This window comes from Aythya ferina (genome assembly GCF_964211825.1).
Source record: "Aythya ferina genome assembly, chromosome: 9".
Lineage (NCBI taxonomy): Eukaryota > Metazoa > Chordata > Aves > Anseriformes > Anatidae > Aythya > Aythya ferina.
The window spans coordinates 27880328-27896904 of NC_140305.1; the positions used below are offsets into that span (position 1 = coordinate 27880328).

Consider the following 16577-nt stretch of genomic DNA (forward strand, 5'->3'; position numbering starts at 1 on the left):
CAGTGAGGAAGGAAACCAGTAAGGTCCACAAAGAGCAGGGGCTTCAGTCTTAAGCTGCTGTGGATGCCCCATCTCTGCTGACAGTAAACCCCAGGATACAGATGGGAAAGTGAATGATGCAAACTCAAAGGAGAGCCCAGACGAAAGCAAGGCTGAGATCATATGCAGCTCTCTCATCAGTGTCAGAAAACATCTTTGGGTATTATTTCTTTTTTGGATGCAAGTCAGGAGAGCAAACCTTTGGTGAGTGTTGGGGCTGTTTGTGTACAAAAATGTGTTGACCTGTTGTCAGACTTGTACAGTCTCTTAGTGATAACATCCACCTAAAAGGACAGAGGCACAGGTGCAAACAGGCACAAGCCTCTTTTAACAGAATTTAGAGTGGTTTCCTTTAGGACCTGGAGTAACTGACAGCCCACAAGAAGCTTGTTTAGCACAGATCTGATCCTCAGCTCCATTGAATCCTACAGCGCTTCCCAGGGTTACTGTATGGGAACACCGGAGCCATCAGTCACCCTACTCTCAGGCAACACAACTGGCATTTCACCAACTCCTCCGTGCCGAGGATCTGGGAATGCACTTGCCTGAAGAGCCTAGAGCAGGGAGCTTTCCAGGGACCGGGACCAGGAATTACACAAACTTAAAAGGAACTCTGAAATGCAGGGAAATAGGCTTCTATTTGCATAAGATAGAGAGATATGCATCTTTTCATAAAATCACTCGTCCTTTTGATCTCAGTGCCTCCTGGGTAGAAAAGGGATAGCTGTGAATTACAAACACCAGCAAGAGTGATAGAGATTTTTCTTATTGTCTAGGAGGAAGGCTACTGCTTGTCAGCACATCCCTCAATAGAAGACAAAATACCTTAAATAACTGACAGTCCCATTAGGGACCCCAATTTTTATCAGAGCAAATAATGCCATACCAAAAGAAGTCAGACCGAGAAAAAGCCTAAAATAGCAGAATCACAATTTTACTGAGGCTTTAAGATGTAACGATTTGCTTTACTGCCATCTAGTGACAGTTTAAAACTTTTTCTCTCCCTGTCACTAATACAGTGATAATCGTGTAAAACAATTTAGATCTGCAAAAGGGCATCAGTAATTTTATCCTCTGTTCACAGCCACAAGAGAAGCAGTCAGGTCCTGCTGAGGTGTGAGCTATTTAGCTCTAGTTTTCTAATCAAAACTAGTAATCAGAAAGTGAAACAAGGAAAAATTGTTACACTCAAATAATACAAGAATAAATCAATCATCTGGGATGTTGCATTATAAATTGATACTGTCAAATTTTCTTTATGAAGCTTTTTAACTTCAAGAAATGAGGAGTTCAAAAAAAGTCTATAAAAATAAGCATCTGTCAGGAATCAGGCACTGAAACGTCCAAGATAAAACAAACAAACAGGACATCCAGACATGAACTGTCAGGAATAAGGCCAAGCCTTTATCACAGAGTAAGGAACCAGCTGTAGTGGCAGACCAAAGGCACGAGGTCCTCCAGCCAGCACATTCTGGTGCCTGGAGACAGGCTTTGCCTGCTGCAGGAACCGGGGTTGCATGTTTGCATCTCCTTGTACACTAAGCTAGCTTTAAAGCCTAGAAGTGTGGTGTAGAGATATACACCTGCACAGTACCAAAGCCAGGAGCAATTCGTGGCCAGGTCATTAGAGGCTCATTAGTCAGACTACATTTTTTTGAAGAAAAAAAAAAAAAAAAAGAAAGAAAGAAAGAAAACAGGCATTAAGAAGTTGAATACAACATGTTTTCACAGAAAATAACAAATTTTAAATGAAGTTTTCTTGGACAAACTCCACATGATCATGAGGCTGAGGACAATACAAGTTTGCTACCTACTGGCACCAACTGCTGGTTAGCAGAGGGGACAAAGCGTGGCAGAGCTGGCCCCAGTGTGGCTGCTTGCCACTTGCCTGGTGCAGACACAGGGAGGGAGGGAGGAAGTGAAACCCCAGAAAATATTACCTGAGGTGTTTCAGCAGAGAAAACAAACCACCATGAAACAAGCTTTTATTAAACCTCATTTGCGAAACAATGAACAATATCTGTCAATGGTGTTCAAGGAAAATCATCTTAACTGAAGCAGATGCAGAGAAGGACTGGTACCTTCAAGTCTTAAAAAAGAGAGAGAGAAGAGCTGGGATTGCTTAAACACAGTAAATGATGTCTCGTTAAATACAGAAATGTCCCTCTATAAACAGAGGGACAAATATCAGAGGTGGGGAAGGTTTCATTAAATGAAAGGCATTGGTACAGGAATAATGGAGACAGAAAGTGGCCACAGATACTCAGGTTAGAAGCTGGAGTAATGTTTCTAAGTATTAGAGCAATAAAGCTCCAGCACAGCTGTGTCAGTGAGGCAGAAGAAGTGAAATAGCTTTACAGTCAATACATGGGCTTACAAAAACCAAGCTGGCAGGACTGCCAGCAGCGATGCAGATGCCCGGCTCCAAGTGAGCTGCGGTAGGGAAGATCCTGACAGCACAGCAGCTGCACAGCCCCCCAAGGCCAGCCATCAGCTCCACCTCAGTCCCTTCCTAGGGAATTCTGGCCAAAACTTGCTTCCCAGAGTTCTCCATGTTGCAGAGAGAAAGACGGAAACTTCTGGTTTGCTTTAACTTCAGTCTTTTTCCCCAGAATGCGGAGCTGACGCAGCCCCTGCTGACTCCAGGACCTGTGGCTGCCAGTGGGGCTCCTGAGAGGTGTTCCAGCTGACGACCTACAGCACTGCAAATAATGGGGTACAATTCGTCCTATGGAAAACTGCCAGGTAAAATAACGCTGGAAACTGAAGTGCCTGAGAAGTGTTTACTATGTTACTTACTACCAGTTCCTACCAAAGCTTTAAAGAAATAAGTCATCTCAGAAAAGGTTGTCTGAATACTGCCACGTGCTGCCCCCATGGATTGCACTCCCAGTTCACCCGCCAAGTTTATATGTGAAACCTTAAAATCCCCAGAGGCTGTGATTTTTAAGTACATTCAAGTAAATTAACTTTTAAATTATCATTTTAATAGGCCCAAGGAGACTCTCCAGAGTCCTGTTTCTTGACAAACGCCATTTGAGCTCAAACACTGTCTATCTGCCAAGACAACCAAGAGTGCACACCCTGCTCTTACATTAATTTTCCTTGTGCTGCTTCACAGCATTCACACCCAGGTGTCAATAACATCCTATAGCCAACTCAGGGATATCCTACAGCAGGGATAACCCCGCTGCCAGCACCCTCCCTGTGCCGGCACCTCGGCGCGGAGAGGCCTACAAAATGAATGCACATGCCCCGCTTCATTCCCTGATTAGGTGACTTAGGGCAGGATTTTATAAAGTCAGCGCAAACGCCCATTATCCTCACAGTTACCAAGTTTCCTGTATGAAAACACCTCTCCTGGAAACTTTGGTAATGTACAGAAGAATTATTCCTGAACTGTTAGGAAAACAACAACAGGAGCAAGCGTGGTAGAAGGGACGAAAGCATTGAGCATTTACAACTTTAACTTAAGACAATGTTCACACAAAATAGCTTGGTACAAAGCATGAAAGCCACATACTAAGTTCATTGAATCCTATCAAAGGGCAGGAGGGGTGCTTGTGAGTATCACAAGAACTGCTCAAAATGGACATTCATTTACTCATTGCATTTTCCTCCAGTTGTAGTATTGGCAGAGGCACCTTTGTATCCAGCGGGAAGCAGCAGCCATTGTGCTCAGGGGTTGATAAGCTACAGATTAATTTACTTTAACACATGCAATACTCAGGACTGCTGTTTCAGGCTCAGGTTTTCTGAGCTGGCTGACCTGAGCAGCCTCTGGGATTGCCCAGAGAAGTGACATTTTCTAGAGGATGGTTCTAAAACTGCTCCATTTATGAAACACTAAAAACATACTTCAAAATTGTTCTTTTCCATAGCTCCTATAGATGACCATCTGAGCCAAGACAACAGTACCGCATCGAATCACACAGCAGGCCTCCTTGGGAACTCCACGCAGAACGAGTTCACCACCATTGTTCTGCCTGTGCTTTACCTCGTTATTTTCTTGGCAAGCATCCTGCTGAACGGCCTAGCAGTATGGATTTTCTTCCACATCAGAAATAAAACAAGTTTTATATTTTACCTCAAAAACATCGTGGTTGCAGACCTCCTCATGACACTGACATTCCCATTTAAGATAATTCAGGACTCCCAGCTGGGACCATGGCACTTCAACTCGTTCCTATGCCGGTACACCACGGTTTTATTTTACGCCAACATGTACACTACAATTGTGTTCCTCGGACTCATCAGTATTGACAGGTATCTGAAAGTAGTGAAGCCCTTTGGAGACTCCAGGATGTACAGCATCACCTTCACTAAGATCTTATCTGCCTGTGTGTGGGTAGTTATGGCTTTCCTAGCTTTGCCAAATCTGATCCTTACAAACGGCTACCCGACAAAGAAAAATATAGACGACTGCATAAAACTTAAATCACCCCTGGGAGTCAAATGGCATACAGCTGTCATTTACATCAATACCTGCATGTTTGTAGTGGTCCTGATAGTACTAATAGGATGTTATATTGCAATCTCCAGATACATTTATAAATCAAGCAAGCAATTCATCAGCTCGTCAAGCAGAAAGCGAAAGCATAATCAAAGTATAAGGGTTGTAGTGGCTGTGTTTTTCACTTGTTTTCTGCCATACCACTTGTGCAGAATACCCTTTACTTTTAGTCATCTAGACAAGCTGCTAGATGACTCTGCACATAAAATCTTGTATTACTGCAAGGAAATGACACTGTTCCTCTCTGCATGCAATGTTTGTCTGGATCCAATAATTTACTTTTTCATGTGTAGATCATTCTCCCGAAGGCTGTTCAGAAAATCAAATATGAGAACCAGGAGCGAGAGCATTAGGTCGCTTCAGAGCGTCAGACGGTCAGAAGTGCGCATATACCATGAGTACACCGATGTCTGAAGTCACCCACACAGAGACTTTTGCTAATTTCTGAGAGTATTTGTATAGCATGTAAATAAAATGTATCTTTGAGTATCTGACCATGGATGTTCATTAAGGACTGTGCAGACACGTACAGCTTTTCCATTTCAGCTTACTAACATCTATCTTAAATGTCAAAAGCCTGGATTCACACAGAGATCAGGTTCACTTCAGAGGGGTTTGGTTTTTGTTTTTTTACTATTTTTTTAAATTTGTTTTGTTTTCTTAAGGTCAACAGAAACTAAAGAAATCCAATGTCAATATCTTGTAATTTAAAGAATGTTCTCATTAGCCAAGAGAAGCTCTTTTCCCTTACGGCTCAAATGCCAATAATTATTTCAGTCTGGTAATGCTCCTTTATTTTCATTTCATTTTTAATGCATTTTTCACTCTTACTGATATTCTACCAGTTCTTCCTTTCTACTTCCTAGTAGAAATACTTTAAGACAGTAAAATTGTTATTTTCACCTAAAATAGTTACTGAGAATGTGAGAACAGCAAAAAATTTGCTTAACAAACCAAAAATGCACGGGTTGTACTGGCATTGCCTGACACTGAAGCCAGATAAAAGGCATCATGTGCTGCAGTTACATGTGCAGAGGAGGAGGAAGAGGGTGACCACTGAAGGTGCAGGCCATGCCAAACTGTGCACACATCTGTTCCAGAGATGGGGACAGGGAAGTACTCGTACCCAAGGGTGGTTTCACCACTGGCTAGCCCAAACCACAGCACTGCTCTTGACATGGACCATGGTTGGTGAAACAATGTACAGGGTTCGTTTTTAAACACAGACAATGTCAGAAAATTGTTATCAGAATGAAGCTACTTTTGCCTGCCTATTGGCACTAACATCCCCACGTAAATGGTTCCGGAGCCCCACGCCTCACACGCCTTCTGCCCAAGCCCGACGGCCCCGACAAGACACAAGGCCATGATGGACAGCGATGTGGAGCTGCAGGCAGCTCCAGCAGAGCCGGGCATGCTCTCGCCTTGGAGCAGGGTCTCAGGGGGCTGCTGCCAGGGGACAGGAGAGCTGCGGGGCTGCTCCTCACAGACGGCACTCAGCTATCTGCCGACAGCTCCTCGGCTCCGCTCCACCGCCTGTGTCATCAGCAGCAGCCTCCTTTCCACAGGCCCAGCCTGCTGCAGCGCTTCTCATCCCTTTTCAGAATATCAACATGAGAAATTCAAATACTATCCTAGTTTAAGTCTTTTCTCAAAAAACAAACCAAAAACCATTACTTCTTTAGCTTCTCACTTCCCTCATGCTAAGGGAGGGCACAACAGAAAATACTCGTTAACAGACTCACGTGTGACAGAACCGAGCAGTAGACACGAAGCTGAACACTCAGTTTCACAGCACTTTCTATGCCTGCTTAATAAAGCATGAATAAAACTTAAGGTACTAGGAAATTTTGTTCAAAATTATTTATGTTGGCTGCTTGCAACTCTTGGAAACTAATAGGGTCCCTAATAAGCAGGTGAAATCCTCTTTCAGACAGTTCAGGCTGCACCTCTGGGCTGTTATTTCAAGCTGTGGGACACAACCCAACTGGAGGAAACACTAAAGGAGAGCTTCCAAAGCCAAGGCAAGAGAAAAGAATAAAGGACCAACGCAGAATCTGCTGCACGAGGAAGAGTTGACTAATGACTAAACTACTCAAGAGAAGACAAAAGTCCTGAAGAGTCCCCACCAGAGCTCACGGTGACTGGGACACTGCAAGTGATTTCACTGGGGCCCAGGGGCCTCCACCACGCAAGCAGCCGACAGCGGTCAGGAGGAGCAGTCGGCAGCCAGGAGCTTGCAGCAGGCTGTGCCAACATCCCCCTGCCTGTCACCATCACCAGGTCGGGCAGGCTGCAGGGCACACCCTGGGAGCCAGGTGGACCGGGGCTGAGTGAGGTCCACAAGGCTGTGACAGCAGCTCCTCGGCCCCGGGAAGCGCACGGACCTTGCCGCATGGTGCAGAGATGCATGCATGAGTTCCTGCTCCTCTGACAGCTCCGTTTTACAAGGACAGGCAGCTCTCACTGAACAGGGCTGGTGTACCCCCCACACACCTCCCCACCCCAGGAAGCCCCAAGAGGAGCTGGAGCTGACTCCAGCCAGCACAGAGCACTGCGGATTCAGGGCACGCCACGGCAGAGCTGGGTGGCTGCGGGTGCACACCCATGAGTGCCAGCCGCAGCTCAGCAGCGCCCAGCAGCCCGCAGGCGGGACCCCACCGCGACAGCCAGCACGGGGGGACCCGCACGGAGAACGCACTTGGCCTTTCAAGGCTACAAGGGTGTGTTTGAAGTTAGGGCGGTCAACTGAGCAATGCTTACGTGAAATGTTTTGTCCTGTTATTTCACTGGGGATTAAATCAGATTTGCTCAGAGTAAAAGCTCCTCGTAAACTAAACAAGCAGCCAACTTAAAAAACATAGATTGCAAGGAGCTGACGAGTGTTCTGAGCGATGTATTTTTGATATGCATCTTATGCAACGCAGTGAAATTGCACAAACAGAAGATGGCAATAGTCCATCATCAAGTGCCTTATTCATATAAGGAATTGCCCTTTAGGATAGAAAAAAAAATGGTTTGAGAAAAAAAATGAAACTGCAGCTTTCAAAGAAGAAAGTAAGATATTCCACGAAAATACCTCTGATGAAGTATTACACAGAAATAAGTGTTTCCTTCTTTTTTTAAACAGCAGTTAGTTTAGTTTTATATTCCATTTTATGCACAGAGAAAAAGCTGAAGTGTAAGTACTACAGATAATATTTGGATTACATAGCTGAATTAAAACAAGTATTATAAAGCTACTTATATTGTCGGGGGGGATCACTTCTTGAAAGGAGGGATGCTTTGGATATTTATCCTACTTAAAGTACAAATACTGTAAATGGCCAAAATACCACAGAATAAACCCTACTTTCCAATCAGCTCTGTAGGAAACCAAGTTTGCACACAGAATATCAAAGGCTAGTTCTGGGACTGAATTTGCTATTTTGTGCTCTTACGGGTTTTTGCATATACAAAACTATATTAAGAAAACCATTTTGGGAACTGGGTTTCATAGTTCAAATTCTCTTAAGCTCCAAGTGGAACTGCATATTACTGGCTTGGTTTTGTGAAATAGTAATATTTAGGACTGCAAGGTCAGTATGTACACAAAGACACTAATAATCAAAGACCTTCTTAGGTATTATATGGTTAAAGAAAGTGATGAGCGAGTGCTTCTCGTCTCCCTTTTACGACACAAGTAATAGGGAATCACAGAGGGGTTTATGGCTTGTGAAACTGCATCAGACAAATACTCTGAGAAATTCACACACCCCTCCCCGGGGCTCTGCTTTGCACCTTTCGTCACTGCTGCAACATCTGCATAGCTACAGGACGCAGCAGGTACAGACAGCTGGTCTTCTGCTTTAAGGGAGATTGCTAGACAAAACCTTCCACTACCAAGATCACTTCCTATGAGGCTGCAACATCTTCATGTCCCCCCTCGTGGCACACTCACCACGTGCTTACCACCCAAGGCTGACAGACCGCTCATGCTATGACGGGTTCCCAGATCTTTCCACGGGCTCAGCATGCAATACAAGTGGCTATCATCACACTCATACTTTCTTGTAGCCTTCTCCAACATTAATCTTTTGAGTTGAAATGCTCTGCCTACCATACAGGCTATCCCGATTTACCCCAAACCACGGTTTGTCTTGCAACACAGAGATATGTATGCATACAGCGCAAGAAAGCTTGAGCCCCTCTCAGAATCACCACCTTTCTCCAGGTGTATGGTTGTCTTCCTATCCACTCAGCCACTCCAGCAACGCCTGAAGAGCTACATGAGTGGAAGCATCCCCATCTGTCCCCAGCCAGGGACACGGATGAGAGCTGAGGAGACTGCAGACCACAAGTGTGGGACTCGGGACTCCCCCCTGTGCAGCAGCAGGACCCGCACGCCAAACCAGTGCACACTGGATCAGCGGTGGCTGAGAACACGACAGGGGGGCACCTACGCGTTTTCTAGCATGCTACAAACTGTAAGTGTGTATGCACAATGACATGAGAATGACAAGGTCTCACTACCTCGCTTATTTTTTAATTACAGGTTGCACTCACATGGACTTCCCTCCTAGAAGGAGGGCTAGCCAGGACAAGCATCTGTTCTGGAGCCAGACAACTGTGACACAGACAACACTTTACTGTAAAATTGCCCCCAAAATACATTTCCTTTATTTTGACAGCGTATATCTGTGATAAACAGTTCTCATTATAACTTATACATGCACTTACACACACAACACTTCTTGAAGATGCTGCTTGTGACGTATTTTTGCAGGACTAAATATGCATTATAAAAGAATATCCTACTTCTCAAATACCAGACAACTGGATTTAATTTCTGTATTGTACATGGAATTTTGGTGCTTAAAAGCACTTTTCTCCTGATCATAGCAATGGTTTATTAATGCCCACTGCTGAAACAAAGTTTTTCTTGGCTATTGGTAGAAGCCTAGGTAACAATCACCATTCAATGAGCACGGCCTGAGGACTTCACTTTCAGATATATCCTCTGCTTTGTTCACTTCTGTTCTGAACTTTCATTCCTCTCTATGTCTATTACTTGCTTAGATTATTTAAATTGCTAGATCTTTAACTAAAGCTCCATTTAAAACAAACAAACAAAAAAAAAAAACATTTAAAAACAGTACTGAGGTTACAAGAGTCAAGTGATAATGTGCTGGAAGCTCATGTTGTTGCTTTCCACCCAGATCAGTTCACTTTTGACACAGGGCCATAGTTCAGTGCACACACTACTTCTTGCTCCTGTGATACAAGTTTTAATGGCCTAACGCTATTTCCAGTTACAGCCCCTCCAGGACCTTGCACGACTCACTGCCCTCTCCTTCAGCTGTAGTTCTGGGGCTCCTTATTTTCTGTACTCTGCCCGAGTTGAAATAAAAAGATGCAAGAGAGTTCACAGGAAAAGTCTCAGATCTTCACCAATAGCTGTTATTTCAGAGAAACAGGTCAGGACAGAAGCACGCCTAAGTTTTGATCATGAAACTAGGGAGTCCTTTTTTCTTTTTTTAAACAGGACACTACATGTGCAAGGTGTTTTTTCAGGTGGAGGCATGACAGCAAATCAGACCCAAGAAAGCAAGGAGCACACAATTCATGAACACTGGTGAAAGTTTTCACTTCAGAAACTTTGCATTACAATGCAATTGAGTCTCCATGCCACGGAGCTACCGTGGAAGAAATGTTACTTGAACATGTACTTAGAGACAGCTCTAGACCACAACCCATGCAAGACTTTTGTCACTACATATAACATGCCCTTTGGTTTCGAGGTTTTCCTAACAGTTACCTTTGCCAGGGCTTTCCACCAGTGCAGCTTCCTAAACACCTCAAAAAAGGAAAGTAAAACCCCCCAAAAGTTCTAAAAGTGTCTTCATATTGACACACGCCCCAGCCTCACGAGCTCTGCAGCTGTCCCTGTGTGTGGCGTGCACCCAGACTGGGCTCACTCCGACGTGCGTCAGCTCCCACCTCGGACAGCCTCAGCTCTGCCCCCCGGGCCACCCCGACACCCAGCGTGCACATGGGAGCCACAGCGGTGCCGCAGGGTACGGCCAGAGACCTGCCAGCTCACCCTGAGACTGGTCACTGGCAGCTCCCCGAAGCCTACCCAACAGTGATGTAGAGGCATCTCCCAGTCAGCAAAACAAAACTAGGCAGAAAATATTTGCTGGCAAGCTGTGATAGGCTAAAAACTAAACCCGTAAGTCCTGCAGGGCTTTGGTAATTAGCGTGCCATCTAGTGGGATTATCCTACACAAATATTTATCTTGTTCATCCTGCTTTAATCAATTCACAGCGCTTGGCCACAGATATAATACAATCTGCGTGGTTTCACATTTAGTAGGGCTTGAAGCACTGAGTACTTCATTAGAAGGTTTTGATAATGAGGCACAAACCTCTAATAAGACTGGTAGAAAGAGACATTGTTTATATATGGCAACAGTTTGGTGGGGTAAGACACACTTAAGAAAAAAACAAATCTGAACCTGTCAGCCCCATTCCTGCTCGCAAAGGTGTGAGAACTACGACCCCTGTCAGCAGCCTCATCAGACATGACCAACATCACCACCACCACCTGAGCCCTTTCAGTGAGCAGTGTGCCCTGAAATGCTGTCAGTGTCCTCCCATCTCTGTCTGTGAGCATGTATCCTCTGGTTCTGATGTAGAAGTCAATCAGCAGGACTATAAAATGGTTTCTTTCACAGGCACTGAGTTCAAACAAAAACTTCAAATGATTTTTTTAATAAAGAAAAAAAATAGACTAGGAGATGTGTGATTTGGGGAAAGAAAAAGACTTCTATGGCTAAGGGTAAAATACATTATCAGTTGTTCTTAAGACACCAAAAGCATACGATATATAGCAGAAGTCTTTTCTGGCAATCAAGCTCACTGCTTTCTTTCCAACCCCTTGGAAACAGCAGCTGTATCTGTAGATCCTTATATACTAAAATTGGCTGGTATGTTGGAAAAGCATCCATGTTTGCATAACAAAGTGACCCTTCGGTTTGCCCTGATGTCTAGAATCATTCCAGCGGAGTGAAACTGCACACAGAGCTGAGACTTCCTACCCACCCGCAGAGCTCTTAATCCTCTGCCCCGGACAACTGGTTACTTCTCTGAAGCACGCAAAAAGCTCTCTGTGCCCTAACACCTCATCCGTCACAGAATTGCAACTTGCACTCAAAAGCTCTGCATTTCTTGTTCGTTTGGGACCTCACACAGTCATGTGGAGCTGCAGACTTCAGACTCACACTGAAGGCAGAATTTTGATTGACATACTTCAGTAGCTGTAGTTTAACAACTCTGGCAAGCTTTAACCAAGGATGACACGGCAAACCAAAAAGTACAGTCATGCCTTTAAGCAAGCCTACAATGACATAATTTCATAATATAACATACAACACAAAAAAGTCATGCTCAAAGCTGCTCACCCCTGGATTCTGCTACCTTTCAACATATTACCATATTTTAAAATAATTTCATACTATCAAGTTTGAGCTGCATCATGAGTCCTGCACAACTTCAGGGAAACTACCAAGCACCCACACATTCTAGCACTTCAGCTGGTGGCTGAGTTGCCTCTGCCTACTGAGAATTGCCTTCCCTTTCCGGTATGTGCTGGCTCCCTGCGATCTTCAGAGAGGAAGACCACTAACATTTCACTTCTGGTTTCCTGGCAAATCATGTTCTGCTTCTACTGTTCTTCTTCTAACAATAAACAAAATGGAAAAAATGATACAACAGATGAAGTAAGAGGGAGAAAAGAGATATCCCTAACAGTCTGAAAACAAGATGACTATTTAAAGCTGCAGGAACGGCCTTGAACATTTAGTATGAAAAAGGCCCTTTTTAGGGGCTGTTTATAAGCTCTTCCTCCTTCACCTCAATATTTTAAACACATAGGCAAAATTATGTTCCTCACTCATTATTAAAGGCAAGCACCATCATCTTTATTTCCTTCTGGGCAATAAAGTTTGTGACTGACAAGATTAGACTGCAAGCCTGAGCAGCAAGGTCATGCTGCCCATCCAAAATTCCCACTCAGTTTATTTTAAAATACTTCGGGTGCAACTCCCCAGAAATATTTGGCAAAGTACAGAAAACAACCCTTGACTTTGCAAGAAATAAGTGGCAACGTTCAATCTAAAAAAAAAAAAAGAAATCCCTCCATAAAACTGAGATTAAGCTTCCCCTCAAGGACAGATTGCATTTAACTACCTTTGCATAGCTCATTCTTGGAATTTAGCTGAATTACATTACATAAGTAGAGCCAAACAAAAATAGTTATGAAAATATCTTGTTAAGTTTCAGCAGACATTATTCTGAGAAGTCATGGAAGTCAGAACAGTCATCATGGGTTAACACAAAGCCTGCCGGTGCGAAGAACAAGCATGCTGCGTTCCTTGGAGTACTGTGCTGTGCTCTTCGCTATGTCACAAAGAAGCAAACGAGCTTTTCTAAAGAAAGCTTGGACCCCCAGTAATGCAAACAGTGGAAATCAATTGCAGTATCAGTTTGCTTACTGAGTTATTCAGTCTAAATCAGCAGTTTTACATAAATATGGTGCTAGCATTGTTTTCTTCAGAGAAGCAGTCTCTCTCTGCTGAACTATCGTTAAATATTCACTCACTCAACATCAAAGCTGAAAGTGCTCATTTCCAGAACCCTATTAAGCAAAGTTAAAAAAAAAAAAAAAGTACTGCCAACACTAATTTGCAAAGCATGTGTTGTTCAACGCATCCTTACACTCAGCTGAAAAGCCATCTCCACCATATGCACATTACTCAAGACAGCTTTCCTTTAATGTTGACAAGAACAAGATGCTTCACTTTCTGTTTCAAAGCATTCTTTTTCCTTTTTCTTTCAAGGGGGCAGCAGTGGGGTAAAGGATATCCAAATGACAACGAACCAAACTAAGGAGTAGAAGTACTTCACAACATCAAAGTTCCATTTCTAGGCTGCATCAAGGCAACTCAACATTTGACAGGAGACACGAGGAAAGCAAGTTCTAGAAAGCGCAGAGAACCCCTTTTATGCAGGCAGGAATTTTTCAAGGCAGACTCTCGATTCAAATCAAGCCTTTCAAATAGAGAATAACCTGTAATCAAAACCCAAATATGCAAAAACCTTGCATCCAAAAGTGCCCTAGAATTTCCCTTGTATTGAACTTCGGATTGGCATCTGCTTTTACAGATGCCTGCCCTGGCAACTCTGTGTATTATGAGCACATTCAATCCATGTGCTTTCATTAAAAGCCAGAGGTGTCTAAACCACAAATTATGTCCCACTGACAAATGCACATCTTCTGACAGATTTACACCATTCCTACCTAGAGATGACACCTGTGTCTTCTCTGTGTAATTTCTGCTTTAGTTCCTGCAGGATTGGTGTATCTTTTAAGCAGTTCCTACTTACAGCTTCGCAGTCCTGGAGCCTGGTCTTGATACTACTGCAATGATTTCATGCTTACCAACACTCCTACGTGCCGCACTGCCAAGAACTAACAGAGAACCATGGATAGAAATCAGCAGGTTTCTCCATGAAGCAACTCCTTTCTTGGAAGAGTAAGACATGCACGCACACACCCTGCGGTGGCTTTTCAGTTCTGTGCAGACTTAGGGGCTTACAGGATCAGCTAATCAGCATGGCAGATGGCAGGGAACATGCCACTGCACTGCTGAGATGATTGCCAGATGTGATGCTTCCAGGAAACCTCTGGTATGTAAGGAGAATTAAACTTTTAAACCTAGCAGGCCAGTCCCCCAGTGCCGGAAGACATTTTAATGGGCAACAACTTTGAGTGCAAACAGATAATTTCATGGGCTTTCTGACTAAGACATTGTAGAGCACAGAATCAGGGTATTTGGATTTTATGACTCTAAAAAAGGAAGTTTTCAGACCAAGCATGGAAGTTAACTGTTCTTAACTTATAATAAAAGAACGACAGATTCACATGACTTAAAGTTTTCATAGCTATCTTCATTGCAAAAGGAAAGACAGTATGCAACTACGTACAAAACTCAAACGTGACCATTTCCTCACATTTATTTAGTTATTACCTTGAGGAGTACTTATTGACCAACGGTATCCCAGAGCAAGCTAAGATCTTCTCTCTTACATACAACAGATTAAGAAGTAAGTGTGACGCATTTCTCCCTGTGACCACAGTGCAAGACTGCTCAGACAAGCAGTCCCAGGACGGGATGAAACTGCTGGACCACCTTGCTCAGCTGCTGCAGGAGGGGACAGCGGGGTCTCAGCCCTGGCTTTCCCAAGGCAGGAGTACTGCATGGTCAGCACACACGCATTCCAGACCACTCACCTGCGTTTGCATCCACCTCAGTTAGCTAGGAAAGGTCTATTTTATGGATTGAAAAATAACAAATTACTGAGCCACTCAGAGATGGAGGCCTGCGATTGCACTGCAGTTCTGCTAACTAGCTCAAGAAAAAGCATAATGCTTCAGAAAAACATAAAAGAAAATGCTTTACGCTGTAGAGAAAAGCTAGCTCTAGCTCAAGCTTCCTGCGTCCAGGAGCAGGTGAAGAATTTATGTGCAGTTTTGGTTTGCAAAGAAGCTCCTTTTATCCTTACGTTTTTCCCTTTCAAACTTGCTCGTTTTTGCAAACTACACTTTTCTTCCTCCTCTGTGATGATTTCATCCGGACACAAATGGACGATTACTTACTGCAATTTTAGGTTTAGATGAGGAAGCTATTGGAAAAAGTCTGTTGTGAGTCACAATGTGAAAGTTGATCCTGGTCCCAAAAGGGATATTGAGGTTTCTGCTGCTGCTGCTTCTGGGAAAGAAAAAAAAAAAAAAAAAAAAAGGAGGGGTGGGGGGGATGGACACGACCAAACAACAGGAAAAAAATAAAACAGAAAAACAAAGAAAGGTTTTTACAGAAGAAATTACAAAGCCTGCCTGCCTCAGAGAACTGCAGGCTTGTAAAGCTCTTCTATCAGCCAAAGCCTTATCTGACCCTCTCCTCTCTTCCTTGCTCCAAAAATAACATGACAAGAGGGTAGATGGAAAGAGATGAAAAGTTGGATTGTGTGCCTTCTGGGGACAATCTGAAAAGCCTTTGCATCATCCTGCCTGATCCTTGCCCTGGTGCAGAAGACCGCCAGCCAGAGGAGGAGCAAGCAGGGCAGGACTCGCCCTGGGGCGAGCTGCCTCGTCCGGGCAGCGCTCAGAGCACCCGGCTGCAGCGGGGCTGTGCAGCCGCAGGCCTGCAGACGAGTACATCGGGCAGCCCTGGCACTGGGCAGGACTCTCCTGAGGAGACGGCGGCACCCTGGCACCCTTCCTTGCCCATCAGGAGCCAGGGCTGGGCACGTGCCAAGTGCAGGCAAGGAGCTGGAGCGCTTCCCAGAGGCACACCTCTGCTTGTCTTCACAGAGCTGGTGGCCTGGTCTACTGCCAAGCCCGGACTAAACTCGGGACCGCATCTCAGACCACAGACCCAGCTGTAAGAAGGAACAGCGTGTGCTGCCAGTAAGTGCTGTCCTGCTCACCGTAGGAAACCCAGCTGCCAACTCGCAGACCTGTGTGATGCCTCTCAAGCTGTATTTCTGCTTTCTGAACAATCAAAGAGAATCCGTACCTTCCTGAAGCGTGCTTCAGTTAAACAAAGCGCTATCCACGACCACCAGGCTTCTCTGAGGACCCCAGCCCTGCCCGAGACACTCACCGATGCCGGAGCGCTGGTAAGGGGACGCGTGTCAGCACCACCCGCCACCCCCTGCGAACTGCCCCCGGGTCTGGCAAAGCACCGGGACAATGCTGCTCCTCCCAGCTGCTCGCAGCCCCTGTCTGCAGTGCGTGACACCTGCATAGAGCAGGGAAGCAGGAAAATGGGCACCTTCGAGCCCCCAGCAGAGAGGGAAGAGAGCCTGAGCAGAACACAGGACTGTGAGGACGCTGGACGAGCAGGAAAGCAGCTGGCACAGGGAACAAAATGGGCCAGGCCGTGCAGGGCAGGGGTGCGGAACGGTCACGCTCGTGACATGG

The 16577-nt window shown here is 44.8% G+C and overlaps 2 protein-coding genes across 16 annotated transcripts in view; one reads left to right on the forward strand and one right to left on the reverse strand.

Annotated features, from left to right (window-relative positions):
* Nucleotides 1-16577, reverse strand: part of MED12L (mediator complex subunit 12L) — a 180192-nt gene that overhangs the window by 115930 nt on the left and 47685 nt on the right. The window lies entirely within an intron of this gene.
* GPR87 (G protein-coupled receptor 87) lies at nucleotides 2751-4966 on the forward strand (the record flags this gene model as incomplete). Its single annotated transcript, XM_084529405.1, has 2 exons — nucleotides 2751-2784; nucleotides 3930-4966. The coding sequence occupies 2 exons, from the start codon at nucleotides 2751-2753 to the stop codon at nucleotides 4964-4966; spliced, it is 1071 nt and encodes a 356-aa protein (XP_084385531.1).